Source organism: Phaethon aethereus (genome assembly GCF_964289735.1).
Source record: "Phaethon aethereus genome assembly, chromosome: 26".
Taxonomy (NCBI): domain Eukaryota; kingdom Metazoa; phylum Chordata; class Aves; order Phaethontiformes; family Phaethontidae; genus Phaethon; species Phaethon aethereus.
The window spans coordinates 5,786,585-5,804,610 of record NC_138602.1 but is presented as its reverse complement, the minus strand read 5'-3'; the positions used below and the strand labels follow the sequence as shown (position 1 = coordinate 5,804,610).

General features: G+C 66.3%; 1 protein-coding gene across 1 annotated transcript; it reads left to right on the top strand.

Moving 5' to 3' along the window:
• Nucleotides 1-2,391: 2,391 nt before the first annotated feature.
• HCN2 (hyperpolarization activated cyclic nucleotide gated potassium and sodium channel 2) lies at nt 2,392-16,179 on the top strand (the record flags this gene model as incomplete). The annotated part of the gene is made up of 8 exons (XM_082010872.1): nt 2,392-2,852; nt 9,018-9,441; nt 12,441-12,602; nt 13,604-13,822; nt 14,071-14,217; nt 14,534-14,774; nt 14,935-15,099; nt 15,233-16,179. Exons 1-8 carry the CDS (start codon nt 2,407-2,409, stop codon nt 16,177-16,179), a joined length of 2,751 nt encoding a protein of 916 aa, XP_081866998.1. The 5' UTR covers nt 2,392-2,406.
• Nucleotides 16,180-18,026: the final 1,847 nt, after the last annotated feature.

Here is an 18,026-nt window from a genome sequence, read left to right as displayed (position 1 = left end):
GAACTGTTACATCTGTTAACACACTTCACAAATAAAGATGATTCTTTTTTTTTCAAACTTTGTTTGGACTCTGGTCTGTTCCCTGCTGGCTGGACCCCTGGGTTACCTGACCTGCTGACTCATTTCTGGCTCCTCTGGCTGTAGAACATGATGCTCTGTGTCGCAGCTCGGTGCCAGCTCTGACTGTTCTAATCGCCAAGTATTTGCAGCTTGAGAGGTGTTCAAGCCTTCGTGATGGGAGATGAGCGGTTCTCTCTGCTCCACAGAGCCCAGAGAAGTGCTGGTCACGGGCATGCTTGTCTGTTTGGGGACAGGCATTGCCTCACCCTGCTGTGCAGTTCTTCTGTCTTGTGGCTGTGGGGTCAAGGAGCCCTTGCAGGACATGCTGCTTGTGTGTCTTGTGCTTCTCTAAGCAGTTACTTTTCTTTCTCTGTGCTTTTTCCTGTGAGGGAGAGTGAAGGTGCGAGGCTTCTGCTGCCTGTGTGTGCAGCACGGTGCCTGTGGAGAGGACGGAGGATGCAGTGGGGGTCCTGTTCCTGCTGCCAGCCCTGAGCCCTTGGAGCAAGGCAGGAGTGGCCAGGGCCTGGAGAGGAGCCCCAACATGCTCCCAGCTGGCCTGAGGTGCTTCTGCCAGCCCTGCTCCTGGTGCGTGTCTGAGCTGTGGCCTTGCAGCCTCTCCCTGCCTGGGAAGGGATAATTAGGGAGTGTGGCTGATTGCAGGGCTGTCCCTGGAGAGCTGCTGGCTGTGGTGTGGTGGCAGGCAGGTCTGGCAGCGGTGCTGGCAGCCCAGAGCTGTGGTGGCCTGGTCCTTCCTGATAGCATTTCTGCTGCCTCAGTGTGTAATCAGCTGGGCCAGCCCTGGGGCTGACTGGCCAGCATGGCTCTGCGGCACGTAAGTGGGTTATGCAAGTCTTTCGCAGCCAGCCTCGTGCTTGTGGGTGCTGTCCTGGTGAAAAATCAATGAAAGGCTTAATTTCCTTGATGAGGATTATGGGTCCTGCCTGACCCGGCTCTGGGGCCGCAACACAAAGCACTGCTTGTGCCTTTTGTTTGGCAGGGCTGGTGCTGGGGGTGGAAAACAGCCCGGGGAGCTGGGGTGGGGATGGAGCGGCATCGTGCTGCGCTCCACCGGGCCCCCTCGCCTGCGGCAGCTGCCCCAGCAAGCTCCGTGTGGGACTGGGGTGAGCAGGCCTCTTCCGTGGTGCCCACTCCCTCTGGGGGAGAGTTTGGGTGCTCTGGATACCGCCGTCTGGGGGGGTCCCGCTCAGCCTCTGCCTCCTGGTGCCTCGGGGCAAGCCCTGAGCTGCTGCCTTGCTGCAGCCTTGCTCGTTTGCTCTGGTGTCTCCAGCCTCCCCCTCTGGACAAGCTGCAGTGTCGTCTCATCGGGGGCTCCTCCGTGGGCTTGGGGCAGCTGGTGGGGGGCTGGCATAGTGCTTGGGGATGGTTTGGAGACATGGGCAGCGATGTGAAGCCAAGGGGGTGGTTTGTTGCAGAGTGAGCTTGCTGTGGCATGGAGTGTGGCTTTTGGGGTGCCCTCTCCCATGGGGCTCAGGGGGGGCTGTCGCTGCCTGTTCCCTACCCTGGGCACAAAGCAGGGCTGGCTCCAGCGGTGGCCGGCGTGGGAACCGGCCGTCCACGCTGTCCGGCTGTGTTTCTGCTCCGTGGGCGGTAGATGGTGCCGTGGCCGCGTCACCCGTGCGGCACCGTGACCGGGGACGGGTGCTCGGGGCCCTCCCGGCTGCCTCGCAGCCTGGGGCAGCCGCGGCGGGACGAGCGCGTTCCTGGGGTGGGGGTGCTGGTCCTGCCGCCCTGTTCCCGGCACCCAGAGCTCGGAGCCCGCTGCCTCTGCGGAGGAGCCGGTGTCTGGTGCAGGTGCTGGTGTCTGGCTCGGGTTTGCTGGCCCGTGTCATTTCTGGTACACGCCGGAGCCGCCCTGTCCCGGGGTGCCAGGGCCGGGGCTCCATCCCTGCGCTCACCCCGGCCGGTTCCTCCCGCCACCGGCTCGGTGCAGGGGAGCTCGGGGACAGGCTGGGGCTGGCGAGGCGGGCGGCGGGTCCCCGGGGCTGCGAGAGAAGCCACGTCTTCCCGGTCTGCACGAAGCCCCTGTGCCACCTGGCGGGGCTGCGGGGTCTGTCCCCGGCCTGGGGCAGGGACGCGAGTGGGCGTCCCGCGAAGCACTCGGGGCTGCGCTGACGGCATCCCCGCGAAGGGCCGGGGCCGTCGGGCCGAGCGGGGCGGCCCGGTCGCCGATCACGCCGGCCGCGGCTGTTGCCGACGGGGGGAGCTGCGGAGCCGCCCGCTCGCCGGCCCGGCCCCGCCGTCCGCCCCCGGCCCGCCCCAGCCCGCCCCCGCCGCGGCGGCGGCCGCCACTCGGCCGCCGGTGGCCTCGGCGGCGGCAGCGGCAGGATGCGGGCGGGCCGCGGCGCGGCGGGCGGGGAGGCAGCGGCCGAGGAGGAGGCGGCCGAGGCGGCCAAGCGCGGCGGGGCGGCGGCGGGGCGGGCGCGGGGCCGCGGCGGGAAGGGGTCCCCGAACGGCGAGTGCCGGCGCGGGGAACCGCCGCGCAGCCCCGGCCCGGAGCCGCCCCGCGACCCCAAGGTCTCCTTCTCCTGCGGCGGCGGCGGCGCGTCCCCCGGCGGGGCCAAGGCGGCCGAGGAGGGCGCGGGCGAGGATGCGGGCGAGGAGGCCCGCGGCAGCCAGGCCAGCTTCATGCAGCGGCAGTTCGGGGCGATGCTCCAGCCCGGCGTCAACAAGTTCTCGCTGCGGATGTTCGGCTCGCAGAAGGCGGTGGAGCGGGAGCAGGAGCGCGTCAAGTCGGCGGGGGCCTGGATCATCCACCCCTACAGCGACTTCAGGTGCGCGCCCGGCCGGGCGGGGGGAGCGCCGCGCCCGGGACCCCGCATCCCGCGGGGCCGGGGGGCCGCGGGTGGGGCCGAGGGACGAGCGGAGCCCGGGGAAGGGAGGCCGAGCCGAGCCGTGCCCGGGGAGAGGGCACCTTGAGCTGTGCTGGGGGCGGCAGCGCGGATGCTGCTGCGTGCGGGGAGGGGCTGGCGGCTGGGCATCCCCCTCCCCAGCGGGGCGGCAGTCGATCCGGGGATGCTAAGAGCCCTCTCTGCTTGGACGAGGGGGCTGCCCACGCAAGGGCATCCCCTCCCTCGTCCTTCCCGGGGCCTCTGGGCGGCTCGGCCCAGCACGGACCCTCTGGAGCCCCACCGGGCATTGGCTCTTCACCCAAACCGCCCCAGGAAAGGTGTCACCCTCCCCTGGCTGGGCTGGGGGTCTGGGCTGGAGGACGTGCTGCCCTCTCCGCGGCCAAGCAGCACTTTGCGAAGACTCTCCCTCCCCCAAGGAGGCCTGATCCAGCCCTTAAGATTCAGGGAGTTTGAAGAGGGTTTCATCTCGCTCCCAAGAGGACTAGAGTCCCCTGGATCCAGCCTGTGCGGCTTCCAGCCGAGGAATGGCAAGCCTGGAGGGAGAGTCTCTGCAGCTCTGTCTCCTTTCCACCCCCTGAGCCCTGGGGTTGCTCAGAAGCAGCAAATTCCTCCTGGGTCGTGTGCAGGCTACTGGGAGGGATGTACGGCTCGACCGTCTGGGGCAGGCGGTGGGGCTGAGTGGCCAAGGCCCTGCTGGCATCGCTGGGCAAGCCAGCCGTCAAGGGCCCCTGGTCCAGCAACCTCAAAGGGCTCGGCCCTGAGTTGTTCTGCCGCTGTTCTGGTGCGTGGTTTGGAAAGGCTCAAGGGAGGGTTCGCGGGGTACTGGTGTGAGGGACGCCATCGAGCTAGACCCTGGGATCTGTTCACAGCTGGCATTGTTGTGTCCCCACTGGCGCAGGGGTCCCCAGGGCAGGTGGAGGTGGCCATGGGCACCCACCTGGACGGGTGGTCTCCGAGCAGGGACCAGCGCCTGCACCTCCTGCTCCTGCCCTCACATGCTGCTCCTGGGCTGATCTGGCATCTTCCAGAGGAGCAGCTGGAGGCCCTCAGCCTCCTCTCAGGGGTCTTGCACCCTTGTGGAAGATGTTCCCATTGGGAACCCACCATGGGTATCCATTGATGCCACCTCCTTGGCTCACCTGGGCACCAGGTCTGCTGCAGAGCCAGGGTGAGGAGCGGCTGCACGGGGTGGCCATCGCTGCTCCCGTGGCGGAGGGAGCTCCGCTGTCCCTGCTGTGACTGAGCAGGTGTGGCGGTGCCAGGCGGATCCCCCGCGCCCGGGGGCTGGCGAGCCGGGGGACCCTGCCCCTCTGTGCCGCCCGTGCTCCGCTTCGCCCTCAGCAGCTGCGGGCTGTTGGGGAAGGCTGGAGCGGGGTGACAGCCTGGCCCAGCTAGCCCCTGCCACAATGGCCCCGGGGCCAGAGCCTGCCCCACTCCTGCAACCAACTCCGAGCTGGCAGAGCCATGCGTGGCCCTGGTGGCAGAACCACGGTGCTGCTGAGAGCAGGGTCTCCCCGCGGTGAGCCCACGGTGGGAGCGAGGCCTCGAACGCTTCCCTAGGGCGCAGCAGCATCGCTCCCTGGCTGGTGCTCGTGACGGTCGGGTGCCAGTCGTGCCAGGGTGACCTTGGGGAGTCACCCTGGCCGGCCTGGCCCGTGCTGGCTCCATCTCTCCCGGAGTCGCTATCAAGACTTGAAAACCATTGGGGAAGAGCTGCTGCCTGTGTTTTGATGCTGCAAGTGGCGTAGGAGAGTTCCCTGCCCAGCGGGGAGGAGCTGCAGGCAGAGCCGCGGCATCGTCTGGGTCTACAAACGTGCACATAAACAGGACTGGCTCAACGCAGGGCTGAAAGGCCGGTCGTGAGGAGCCCACTCTGCTTGTGCATGTTGAGGACATGTGTCCATCTGTTCCACATCGGTCCTGCCTTTAAAAAAATATTGTTTTTCTAGTAATGATAATGGAGTATGGACCCAGTTGTATTTGCCCTGCAAAACCCGTTTTCCCATCTTAAGATAAAATCATTACCCATCTGCATATGTGACATCATTTCATAATCGGGGTCATTTAGAGATCCTGCCTCCTCACGGACACGGCACTGCGATTATTCATGCAAAATTCAGGGGCAGACTTGCTCCAGGAACAAGAGTTGCCATTTACATGAATATTGAATTATTAGGAAGCAGCCCGGGTTGAGATCTCGAGCTGCAAATCTGATAAGAGACCTTGTAAATCGTGCGCTGAGGTAGAGAGTGCTGAGCAGAGCCACCTCCTTTTGGGTGGGGTGGTCAGTTGTCTTCTCTTGTCTTCACTGTTTCTGGTCTTTATTGATGGGAGGAAAAAACCCAGCTAGCATCGACATTTTCGTTGTTTATTTCTGTTGGTGTTTCTGCAACTGGGGCATCAGCCTTGCAGCGGGGTTGGGGGCTGGGGGCCACATCCAGCCCTCGTTTCGCAGTGACCTGGGGTTGCTGGTCTGGCTCCCATCTTTACACCCCGTACGCACCCAGGAGCCGGGCAGAGGAGTGTGCGGGGCTGGGGGTGCTGCGAGGCCTCGGGGGGAGAGATGCACGCGGGGCCAGGGCCGAGGAGGAAGCCGGTGGCATTCCTGGGGGAGCGGGTGCTTGCCGGGGGCGCAGGAGCCCGGGCGCTGGGGAGCGGGTGCTCCAGGTCTGCGGTCGATCTGCGCGGTAGGAGACTTGCATAAGCCCGGCAGGAGGATTCAGCCCAGGCGCCTTGCAGGACGCATCAGTAATGCGGAGAGCCGCGCGCAGCCGGTGATTCAGTGGCGGTGGCGGCGGTGCCTGGCTCCCCGTGACCACCGCGGGGCCGCCTGATACGGCTCTGCCGGCATCTCCTCCCGCCAGCCCGGCACTCCGTGGGCTGCGGGGCTGAGCTGTGGGTTCCCGCTGCTGGCGAATTTCTGTTGAAAGAGCTGGTCCCACACCTGCATCGGGGGTGCAACCGCATCCAGGGCGTGTGTCCCTGGTGCTGCTTGGCCAGAGCCTTCCTCCGCTGGGGTTAAAATGGCTTCTGGGGCTTTGCTGCTGCCGGGGTGGTGCCACCGAGGCGCTGGTGCCACTGTCGGGGCTCCTGAGCAGAGGCACTGGGCTCACTGGCTGCTGTTGCTCCCGATGTGCATGCCAGCACTGCGAGCTGCTGCTGCTCCCCTGCTGTTACCGTCCCCCCTGGTGAGGGTGGCGGGGAGCCCCTCTCCCCCCGTCGCAGGCCCGTGTGGGGCAGTCGGACCTGGGGTGCCGCAAGCCACCGCTCGGTGATCAGGGAAGGAAGGCTGCAGCCGGCTCCCTGGGGGGACTGTGAGAGTTTGGGTCCTTGAGCAGTTTGCAAAGCGTTTATCACCCCTCCCCAGGGACCCCCGGGGTAACAGGCTTCTCTGGGGAGAGCAGCACCAGTCGCTCATCACAACTGGCTGTACTGGGACGCAGGGGCAGAGACAGCGCATTGGGCGCTGTACCTCTCCGCTCGCTCAGCGCGGGCAAACTTCTGCCTTTGGCTGCTTAACCCACTTCTAGGAGCAGCCTCATTTTTAGGGTATGAGTATTCAGCGTGAGTTCGCGAAGCGCCAGTCCCCCACGGATCCCGTGCTGTTCCCGACGCTGTTTGCAGCCGGGGCCCGGTCCAGGCTGAGGGGCTCAGCCCTCGGGGGCACCTCCGGCAGAGCAGGGTCTCGGGGAGCTTTGTCCGCCTGGGCAGGCTGGCGAGCGGGATCGTCCCCCGCGGCGCCGCGCGTGCCAGTGATGGAGCTGAGCGGGGACGTCCCTGGTGCCCTGCAGCCGTGCCCTCCTGGGCGGCTCAGGGGGCTTCTCCTGGCCCCCTCCCGGCTGGTAACAGCAGGCAGATGGGGAGGCTTTGCTGGCGTGGCCGTTGGGGTTGCCCCGCACCTCTCCAGCCTTGGGGTCTCCATTGGGATTTTGGAGGCGCCGAGGAGGTGGCAGCTCTGTGGAGGGATGCGCTCCGGGGTCTTGGGGGCAGGAGGATGGTGGGGCCCCTGGGACTTGCTGCAGGACAGTGTGGGGGCTCGGCCCCTGGCCAGGACCCGCAGGGCAGCACTGCCGCGCCAGGCGATGGAGCAGTAATGTAGCAGCCCCCGCTCGCAGGGGCTTTCAGCATCTTCTGTCACCGTCGCTGTCGTTCAATTGGGTCAGGAGCAAGGGAGGGGGTGCTGACGATCCTAATTAATTTGTTTTCAGATATTTTTAGTAGCCTGGATTGGATCTTTTTTTCTATGCACACACTGCCCTCCGAGGAGGAAAGCATTGGCATCACACCTGAGTCCCCAAAGAGATCACACAGAGTCAGTCGTGTGTGTTGGGGAGGAGCAGGAGCAGTTTGTCTTTCTCAGCAGGGCGAATTCTGCCCTGGCTCAGCCAGATTGCAAAGGGATTTGAGCCAGAGGAGAGTTTCGCCCAGCTGGCATGGTTATTTAATCTTTGTTCTTCACTGCTTCGCATGGCTAATGCCCCCGTGGGACCCGCTTCGTGCAGCGGGGTCAGTTTGCAGCAAGAGCTGCTGGGGGTTTGCAGGACAGATCCAGCCCCGTGCCGCCGCCGTGGGCTGCCCCGGCCCCAGTGGCCGCTCCGCTGATGCCGGCTTCTCCAGGGGCTCGTGCCGTGCTGCTGGAGCCCGGGGGTCTGGCAGGGCCCACCACAGCCATGGCTTCGCTGCCCGCAGCGGGTCGCAGGGCGCTGGAGCCACTCAGTGCCGGCGGCCAGAGCTCAGCCCGCTCCTCTGGCTGGCTGAGGGTACCCTGGAGACGGCCCTGGGTGTGAAGTCATCGTTGTGCAGCAGTGACATCACTCACGGTTGCCACGGCAATGTCTCACATGGGAAGGTGTCATTGGAGAAAGGTCAGGAGCTGGGATGCTCGGCTCCTTCTGGTCCTGCGCTAATGTGCTTGGGGCATGGATCCAGCCCATCTCCCGTTGCTGTGTGTGGGAGGTCACCCCCCTCCTTCCCCCATCCCTGGCGGCGCGTCCAGGGCACGGTGTGGCCAGGGCACCCCTGCCCGGGGTGGGCTGAGCAGAGGGGCATGGGCAAGGGTCCTGTGTGTCTCTGCTCGTGGCACTGAGGAGCATCCTCCCCCAGGCGAGCGCCTGGCGGGGAGCGAGGGGCTGGGGTCCCCTCCACACCATCCTGCTGGGACGGGGCTGCTGTGACCTTGCAGGTGCTCAGAAAGGTCATCGGTGGCCCAGAAGATGGGGACAAGGAGGGAGAGGACGGGGGTGAGGCAGGAGAGGGCGGAGGCAGCGGAGGAGCCGTGCAGCCCAGGCAGAGGCAAAGGCACAGCCGGCTGCCTGCACCCTCCGCCACCTGACTGGGGCTGCGGGCGATGCCGGCACAGCTGCAGCTGTACGTGATCTGCGGCTCCTTCCACCGCGGCCGCGCCGCCGGGGTCCAACGTGCACCCCCGAAACCGGGACTGCAGCCTGGTCCAGGGAGGTGCTGGGGGGGTGGCCCCGGTTGTCCCCGGGGATGCTGTCCCCTGTCCTCGGATCCCCCCTCGGGGAGGGGTGGGGGCCGCTCCCAGGGCAGCGGTGGGGGAGGCCGGGCTCTCCCGTTCTGTCTCCGCACGCAACCTTGAGCGCTGCCCACGGAGAGCACCATGGCCCCGCCGCGGCAGGCGGTTTGGGGGTGAGGGTGGTCCCCAGCCCACGGGCTGCCCCAGGGTGGCTCGGCAGGAGGGTCTCCCCCCACCCCAGCACCTGCCTCATCGTTCTCCCCGCGCCCTGGGACCTGCCTGGGTTCGGGTGCTCAGGGCAGACCTCTGGCCAAACCGGCACAGCAGGGACAGCCCCCGGCCTCATCCTGCACCCCCCTCCGCACTTGCACAGCCGTACCTCAACCAGGTGGGACGCTGCTGGCCTGCAGGATCAGGCCTGGGGGTGGTTTGGAGTGCGGGGAGCAGGATGTGGTCCCTGTGGAGAGGACAGCGGTGCCTTGGGCCGAGGTGGCATCAGAGTGACAGCACCCCGGTAGTGCGGGTCCCTTGGGGCAGGGCGTGGGTCCCCTCGATGCGAGGGGCGGTGGCGGGGCGCTGGTGACACCCTCCTCCATCCTTTCGCTCCCCAGGTTTTACTGGGACTTCACGATGCTGCTCTTCATGGTGGGCAACCTGATCATCATTCCTGTGGGCATCACCTTCTTCAAGGAGGAGACCACAGCACCCTGGATCGTGTTCAACGTGGTCTCTGACACCTTCTTCCTGATGGACCTGGTGCTGAACTTCCGGACGGGGATTGTCATTGAGGACAACACCGAAATCATCCTGGACCCCGAGAAGATCAAGAAGAAGTACCTCAAGACCTGGTTTGTGGTGGACTTTGTCTCCTCCATCCCCGTGGACTACGTGTTCCTCATTGTGGAGAAGGGCATAGACTCGGAGGTGTACAAGACAGCCCGTGCCCTCCGCATCGTCCGCTTCACCAAGATCCTCAGCCTCTTGCGGCTCCTCCGCCTCTCCCGGCTCATCCGCTACATCCACCAGTGGGAGGAGGTAAGGGACCCGCGGGACGCAGCCTGGCGGTGGGTCCCTCTGGCAGCGGCGGGACTGGGCGGGAGAGCGGGAACCGGGAGGCACCCCTGCGACGAGGGTGGCGGGGCTCGGGGCTGCCCGAGGAGCTGACGGGTAGCGTGGGGTCTGTGGGGCTGTGTGCGGGGCTGGCGGGTGACTGTGACCCTCCCTGGAGCAGGGAGGCTCCGGGCGTCCCTGGGCATCCCCTGCTTTCCCCTCTGCTCTGTCCCCGGGGGACAGCCGGGACGCGGGAGGGCTCCGGGTCCGCTTCAGCGCGAAGGCAGTGCCCCCGGCTCCTCGGGGCCCGCTGAGCGCCGCAGCCGAGCCGTGCCCTGTGCGCGCCTGGGTGCCGGGGCTTGCGCAGCTGGTGCCGGCGCCGTGGTGTGGCACCACCCACGGGTGACAGCACGCTCAGCTCCCGGCGCACCAGGGCAGGTGACGCTCCCTGCCTCCGGTCCCCTCCGGCTCCCTGCTCCGCCGGGACCTCGGGGAGCGCCGGGGAGGGCCGCAGCAGCCCCAGCCCCTCGGCGGTGGCGGGACTCCCGGGTCCCCAGGGCAGGAGACGGGGCGCTGCCCGGGCTCAGCGCGCCCGAGGCTGCGTCGGCCGCGAGGCGACGACGTGCCTTTGTGTTGGGATGTGGCGTGGCCGGCTTTGCCACGTGGCTCCAGCGCGTGGGCTGGCGCCTGCCGGCAGCTTCGCTGGCTGGGGCTGCGCGGGTGCTCGCTGCGGCGCGGAGCCGGCCGCGCACCCGCGGGCTGGAGGGGCGGCGAGCGCCTTCGCTCCCTCCTCCTCCTCCCGTTCTGTTGCCGCCATGTGTCCCCAGGCCTGGTGGGGGCTTGTGGGCTCTCGGCTGGGCGTCCCAGCCCGTGCGGGCTCCGGTGGGCGAGAGCGGCCTGGCAGCGCTGCAGGGACCCGCAGTGCAGCCTGGGCACAGCGTCATCGGCGCTGGCGGCTGCCGGGATGGCACCAGACCCTCCCTCCTGCCACGCAAAGGCACGCGGCCGCTCTGCCAGCTGGGGTGGGTGCTGGGGCTTTGCGCCTGGCAGCCCCCGCCACGGCCCTGCCCCATTCTGTCGGGGGTCTGACTCTGTCCTGGCCTGACCCTGCGACGGGAAATCCCCCAGCGACCCGCGCGCAGCTCTCCCCGCGCACGCAGGGCTGAGCTCGGCTGCCCCGGCCGGTGCCCGGCAGCGCCCTGAGCCTCGCGGCGCTGCTGGGGGCTGCCCCCGTTCCCGGGGCAGAGGGCCGGGAGGGCGGCTGCACTCCAGTCAGTCTGCCCACATCTCCCTGCCCGCATCTCCCTGCCCGCATCTCCCTGCCCGCATCTCCCTGCCCGCATCCCACCCTGCCCTGTGCCCTTCTCCCACACCTGCCGCTGGGGCTGGGCTCTGCTGCAGGAGCATCCCACGCCTCCTGCAAACCCCCCATCCCAAAGTCTGTCCCGCACCGTCCCTGCCCTGCCAGGGCTCTGGCTCTGTGCCCTTTTCACTTTCAGAGGGACTTAGCAGGGAGAGCCCCGGGGACGAGTTAAACCCGTTCGTGGCTGCGCAGATTATCCTGGTAATCGCATCCGCTTACCGGGGACCGGAGGGGAGCTGGCCCGATCCCCGCTGGGACCTCGCCCGCTCTCGCGATGCTGCGGGAGCATCTCTGCGGGGACCGCGAGGGGCTGCCCCGGGGGGTGACTGCTGCTGGCTGGTGTGGGGAAGGGACGTGCCCGAGGCCGGCAGAGATGGGGCTGGGGCTGCTCCCGCCTGTCCTCACCCCGGGCTGCTCCTTCCCCAGCCCCTCGCACGCCAGCTCGCTGTCTCCCCATCACATCACATCACACGAGCTCTGTCTCATCCTGCCCACGCCGCGTGCCCTGCCCGGGCGGGCAGCCCCAGACTGGGGTGGGCGCAGAGGAGGAAGGGGAGGCTGCGCCCTTGCCCTTGCTCTGCCCTTGCCGTGCCCTTGTCGTGCAGGTGCTCCACGAGACGCTGTAGGGCTCCAGTCTTGCATCTCCAGCCAGGGGGGAGGCCGGGGATTTCACTGCCACGCGTTTAATTTCTTATTTTCTTTCTCTTTTTCCCCCCCTTGAATTCACCTTTTCTGGACCCTAAAAATAGTAAAGGAAAAGGAAGGAGTCCTCAGCCCGTGGCTCAGTTTGCAGCAAGGAGCACGCGTCTCTCCGGCCGGGGTTTGCCTGTGCGGGTGCCCTGGGGCCAGAGGTGCTGAGGCCAGGCTGGGACCCGGGCCGCGGCAAGCCCGGCTCTCGCGGGAGCTGCGGGCTGGTGCCAGGAGTGCGCAGTGTGCTCGGTGCTCCGAGCAGCCGCTCCTGGAGGCACGTCCTTCACGCGCCCCTCCACGGCCGGGGCACTGGTCCCAGGAGCACCGTGGAGGGTCCCAGCGGTCACGGCTCCCTCCTGCACCCGCCCCGGCCTGGGAGCGTTCCCGGGGGCTCTCCTGGGGTGTGGCTGATGGGTCTCAGCATTTGATGCTCTTGTAGGCGCCGGCCCTGGGGGGAAGCAGCCCCGTCCCCGTCAGGGTGGGATCTCAGGCAGAGCAGACTGTGTGGAGCCGCCCTGGTCGCTCTCCCCAGCGCGGGGTCTTCCTCCAGCCCCACTCTGACGTGGGCACCTTGGACCCTTCTTTACCGAGAGCTGCACCCAGCCCCGTGCACCCGCTGCCCCAGGGGCTGCCCCACTCCCTCCCCAGTGCCCAGAGTATTTGGCTCTCCCCGAGCATCCGCCAGCACTGGCTTATCCTCATCAAAGCTCACAGCCATTAGCGCTTTCCGGGGCGGCAGCGTGGCGGCATCCCGCCGGCTATAAATAGGCAGGAGGAGCGCAGCCGCTTCGGGGAGGGCTGCGGCCGGGCCAGCCGCGTGTGGCTATTTCAGCCGAGGCCATGCGGGTTGGTGTCCCGAGTGGGGCCGGGCAGCGGGGGGAAGGTCACGGCGCTCATCCTCTGCCGTCCAACCCGGCTCCTCCACCTGCAGATTTTCCACATGACCTATGACCTGGCCAGCGCGGTGATGAGGATCATCAACCTCATCGGCATGATGTTGCTGCTCTGCCACTGGGACGGCTGCCTCCAGTTCCTCGTGCCCATGCTGCAGGATTTCCCCCAGAACTGCTGGGTCTCCATCAACGGGATGGTGGTGAGTGTCGTCCCTGACCCCGCTCACTCCCTGCCTGCTCCCCCCCGGCCCCCGGCCATCCCCGTGTCATCTGGCCTCTCTCCACCGCCCCCAGGAGATGCCATCCCGCACCGGCCGGTGCTGCAGTGCCCCGACGGTGCGAGCGCGGAGGGTGCGCAGGGCACCCCGCGCCTGCTGCGGGCCATCGCAGCGGATCGATCCGGGCAGGAGGAAGATGCTGACACATCTCTGCCCCGTCCCTTGCCGCCTTCGCCCTGCTCATTAGCAGCAAAGATGCTATTAATAAATAATGGGCCATGTTTCTAATTGCTCCCTCTCAGCCCTGCAGCTGCTACAAATGGCTCTTCTGCCTCCGTCCGTCTTGTCCCCGTTCTGCCGGTGTTTCCATCTCTGCTCCGTTTCCCCCCGTCTGGCTTCCTCCCCTTCCTCTCCCGCCCGTCTCACTCTTCTCCTTCCCCGGCTGCTTCGCGCTGGGGGCACCCGGGCCTTTGCGTGACGCTGGGCCAGGGGATTCCTGCCCTATAGGGCCCCACCAGCCTGTCCCTGCCTGCAGCTGCCTGCTGTCCCAGCCACGTCCGCAGGCTCCCAAGTGCGAGCTGCAGTAACTCAGCAGCTTCCATAAACTCAGAGCTTGTTCCCGTAAAGCGTTTCACAGGGGCTCACTGCACTTCTGTATATCCACTTAAAAAAAAAGGAATTAAAATGACTGAGTCCCCAAAGCAAAGCCAGGCAGGGGGTGAGGCGCAGAAACCCGCCAGGAAGGAGCGCAGCGCTGCAGGAGCGCTGCAGCCCCAGCCGTGCCTGGCGTTTGGGTTGGTTTGGATTTCACCTGCAAGGTGAGGCTGTCAAAAACAAACAAACAAAACAAATCCGATGATTGCTGAGTGTTGGGGGAGACAGGTCCGAGTCCAGGCGTGGTACCCACCAGTGCCTGTCCACGCGCGCGCGCGCGAGAGCTGTGGGCCAGCCGGGGCTGAGCGCCGCCGTCCCTCTCGCTGCAGAACGACTCCTGGAGCGAGCTGTACTCCTTTGCCCTCTTCAAGTCGATGAGCCACATGCTCTGCATCGGCTACGGGAAACAGGCGCCCGAGAGCATGACGGACATCTGGCTGACGATGCTGAGCATGATCGTGGGGGCTACCTGCTACGCCATGTTCATCGGCCACGCCACCGCCCTCATCCAGTCACTGGACTCCTCCCGGCGCCAGTACCAGGAGAAGGTAAGACTGGGCTGGATGGGGACCACGGTTCCTGTCCTGCACCCGTCTGTCACGTCCCCTCCTAGAGCCGCAGTGGCGCCGGCGGGTGCAGCCAGGCAGGGTGAGCGCTCCGTGCCGATACCCTCCGCGGGGCAGGGATGGGGTGGTGGAGCAGGACTCGCCAGCCAGGAGGGGCCCGGGACCCACCCCATGGAGCGGGGGTGTGGACGGGGGGTCCCTCCGGGCACTGACGCCGCCTCATCCCACAGTACAAGCAGGTGGAGCAGTACATGTCCTTCCACAAGCTGCCCGCCGACTTCCGCCAGAAGATCCACGACTACTATGAGCACCGCTACCAGGGCAAGATGTTTGATGAGGACAGCATCCTGGGGGAGCTCAACGAGCCACTGCGTGAGGTAGGAGCCCCAGGGGCTGGAAAGCTGTCCAGGGGATACTGCGGTGAGGATGGGACCCACCCCTCGAGCCCTCCGCACAGCGAGGGCCGCCCCTGCTCCCTGCTGTGGGGGAAGCTGTGAGTCCCACCGGCTCCTGGGGGGGCGTGTGCTTCGGGTCGAGCACCTCTTGCTCTGGTTTTGCAGCTCCGAGTGTGAGTGTGTCCATGCACAATCTTTGTGCCAGGGCATCTGCGTGTGCTGGCAGCTCTGTGTTCGTGAGCCTGCCCTGGGGAAGCCGTGTCCCTGCCTCCTGGTCCCTCACCTCCTTTCCCCGCAGGAAATCGTGAACTTCAACTGCCGCAAGCTGGTGGCCTCGATGCCACTGTTTGCCAACGCAGACCCCAACTTTGTCACGGCGATGCTCACCAAGCTGAAATTTGAGGTGTTTCAGCCGGGTGACTACATCATCCGTGAGGGCACCATTGGCAAGAAGATGTACTTCATCCAGCATGGGGTGGTCAGCATCCTCACCAAGGGCAACAAGGAGATGAAACTCTCTGACGGCTCCTACTTCGGAGGTGAGAGCTGGTGGGGCTGAGCCCAGGTCCCCTCCTGGGGGCTGCGAGAGGCACCAGGGCACCCACCACTCCATGGTTCTCGCCCCTTGCTCCTGGCCTGTCCCTGTTTGCAGTCCTCACTGGCAGTGTTTTGATTTTGGCACTGGTGTATCCTCCGCAGAAATCTGCCTGCTGACCCGTGGCCGGCGCACAGCCAGCGTCCGGGCAGACACCTACTGCCGCCTCTACTCGCTCTCGGTGGACAACTTCAACGAGGTGCTGGAGGAGTACCCCATGATGAGACGGGCCTTCGAGACCGTGGCCATTGACCGCCTTGATCGCATCGGTAGGGCACAGAGGGCTTGGGGCGGGGGGGTCGAGGGCTGTCCCAGCAGTGTGGGACAGCCGTGGGTGGGGGGCCCAGCATAGCCCCAGCACAGGGTCTCATGGTGCTCCCCGTCCTGGCTGCCTCCCTGCAGGGAAGAAAAACTCGATCCTGCTCCACAAAGTGCAGCACGACCTCAACTCGGGCGTCTTCAACAACCAGGAGAACGAGATCATCCAGGAGATCGTCAAGTATGACCGGGAGATGGTGCAGCAGGCGGAGCTGCAGCAGCACACAGCCATGTACAGCCCCGTCCAGCCCCAGGTCACCTCCGCCATTGCCACCCTCCAGCAAGCCGTCGCCATGAGCTTCTGCCCGCAGATGGCCAGCCCGCTGGTGGGCTCCATGGCCCTGGGCTCGCCCCGCATGATGCGCCGCTTGCAGTACGCCCAGGCTGTGCCCAGCCCCTTCGCCGTCTCCCCCGTCTTGCTGCAGCAGAGCCCCCCACAGCAACCACAGACCCCCGTGCCCCACGCCAACCCCTCGCCCTCGCAGGACCAGGTGCAGCCCCCGGCCCTGCCCACGTCCACCAGCGCCTTGGCCGCGGCCAGCCCGCCGTCCCAAAGCCCCCTGGCCAGCCGGACGTTTGCCTACGGAGGCGCCCCGGGCCAGCTGGGCTCCCAGCTCTCGCTCAGCCAGCAGCAGGCGCCCGGCTCGCCCCAGCGCCTGGCTGCCCACAAAAGCACGCAGGCGCTGCACACCAGCAGCCTCAGCCAGGATTCACGGCCCCTGTCGGCCTCGCAGCCCTCCCTGCCCCACGGGCTGGCGGCCGGCAGCACCCAGAGCCCCCCGGCCTCGGCCCGCGAGTCCTGCGCCTCCATCGGCGGGGGACCGGCCGCCGCCTCGCCCGGCCCTGGCCCCCCCGCCGGGCTGCGGGGCCAGGCGCCCTCACGGGGGGCCCCGGCCCACCCGGGGTCCACAGGCTCGGTGCACGTGGGGCCACCCACCCTGCCGCAGGACTCGGCAGTGGCCCGCAAGGATTCGGCGGCCAGCACACCCGACACGGACCCGGCCAAGTCCAGGCTGTCTTCTAACTTGTGACCTCTGCGCCACACCGGGCGCGGGGACGAGCACGCTGGAGGCGGCTGCGGCAGCGAGTCCCGTCCCGCCCTGTGCCCAGCCTGTGCCGCCCCGCCGAGGAGCACCGGGTGAGGGCCACGGCCACCCCCCTGGCTGCCTCCTCCTGTGGCAGCGCCAGCCCCGGGCCCCGGCTTCCTCCCGCCGTGCACTGCAGCGTGGGGCAGCTGCTGGGGGTGGGCATGGGGCCTCTGTGCCCCCCCACCCCTACCCCATGGGGGCATGGTGGGGTGCTGGACTGAGCCCCCGGCTGCATCACCTCTGACCAAAGTGTGGCCCCATCTCCCGCTCCCCAAAGCAAAGCCCTGCTGCCCCCAGCCGCCCCGGCTGCCCCATAGAAGCCACAGCTGCATCATCCCCCTGATCAACTCTGTATATGATATCTATGACCTGAATACATACCTGTATGTGTGCATCTGCAGGACGCCTCCCTGGGGCTTTGGGCACGCTGGCCAGCCCCAGCGCCTGCGCGTGGTGCCCCTGCCTCCCCTCCCACAGACCCAAGGCGAGGGGTGACGGTCCAGGACTGGAGGTAAGTTGGGTGGCCTGAGGAACAGTCGCCCTGAGGCTTGCGAACACCCCACACACACGCTCTCCCCCAACCTGACCCTGGGGCTGGAGGGGTCAATGTGCCCATAGTCGGCATTAGGATGGAGGCAGATGCTGGACCCTAGGGACCCAAGCCCTGGGGCTGCCCCATGGGCAGACACTGCCCCACAGGTGGTCCCAGCTTTAAGGCTGGGGAAGGCACACACTGTGTGCCAGCATGCCTGCGTGTGCACACCTACAGATGCCTGTGTGTGCCAGGGGTGTGTGCGCAGGGGTGTGCGCACGTATGCCCCTTTGCCGAGCCCTCTGGAGCCTTCCACATCGAATGTATGCAGCGAGCCCAGTGCCCTGTAGCTGTGCAGCCGGTGGGACAGGGCCCTGCTCCAAGCATCCACCTTTCCATCCAGCCCATCCTGTGCAATAAACGTCAGCCACTGACAGAGCTACGCACGACTCCGTCTCTGCTTCTCTTTTGCCACCGTCCCTCCCTGCTGTGGCTCCGGATGCTCTCGCTCCCCTCCGCCAGCCCTGGGAGCCCTGCCACTGAGGAGCTGCTTCCCTGCCAGAAAAATAACAAAGCAAAAAGCCTCCTCACAGCACCTTTCCCCTTGCTGGCAGCACCATGCCCCCCTGTCCAGCATGAGCTGGACACCACAGGGCTGCAGCAGGGAAGGAGGTGGGAGTTGGCTGTGAACTGGAACCCAAACATCAACTGCTGCAAGAGCTGGAACACACACACACAGCCCCATGCTCTGTGAGCCAGGAGTCTTCTAGGTAGAAACACAAGGGCCAAGCAGCTGCAGCCAGCCCCTGGAAGAGCCCTGCTCCCACTGCAGCTACACCAGCCAGTCTTTCCTGCAGGAAAGTTTTGTCTCTCTTCCTGCTAGACTCCTGTGGATAACTAGACCACAAGCAGCCAGCAAAACAGTGGCAGTCGGGGGGAGACATCAGTCCCACCTGCCCAGGATGATGAGGCACCCCACAGACTTTGGGCAAAGATGCTGAGAAGGATAGAGTTCCCATCTAGTATTTCAAAAACTGTTTTATTTACAGTATTGTACACCTCCACACCCCCGTTAGTGGTTTTCCCTGCCTGAGACCCAGTGAGCAAAACTGAAACCAAGCCTGGGAAATGAGTCAGGAGCTGCAGAGGCTGCGCTACAGCAAGAACAGTGGTAGCACCCAGCAGCAGGAACAGGGCAAGGAGAGCAGCACCCACCCCACAGCCAGGAAAGGGCAGGAGGCTCCAGCTGCAGCCCTGG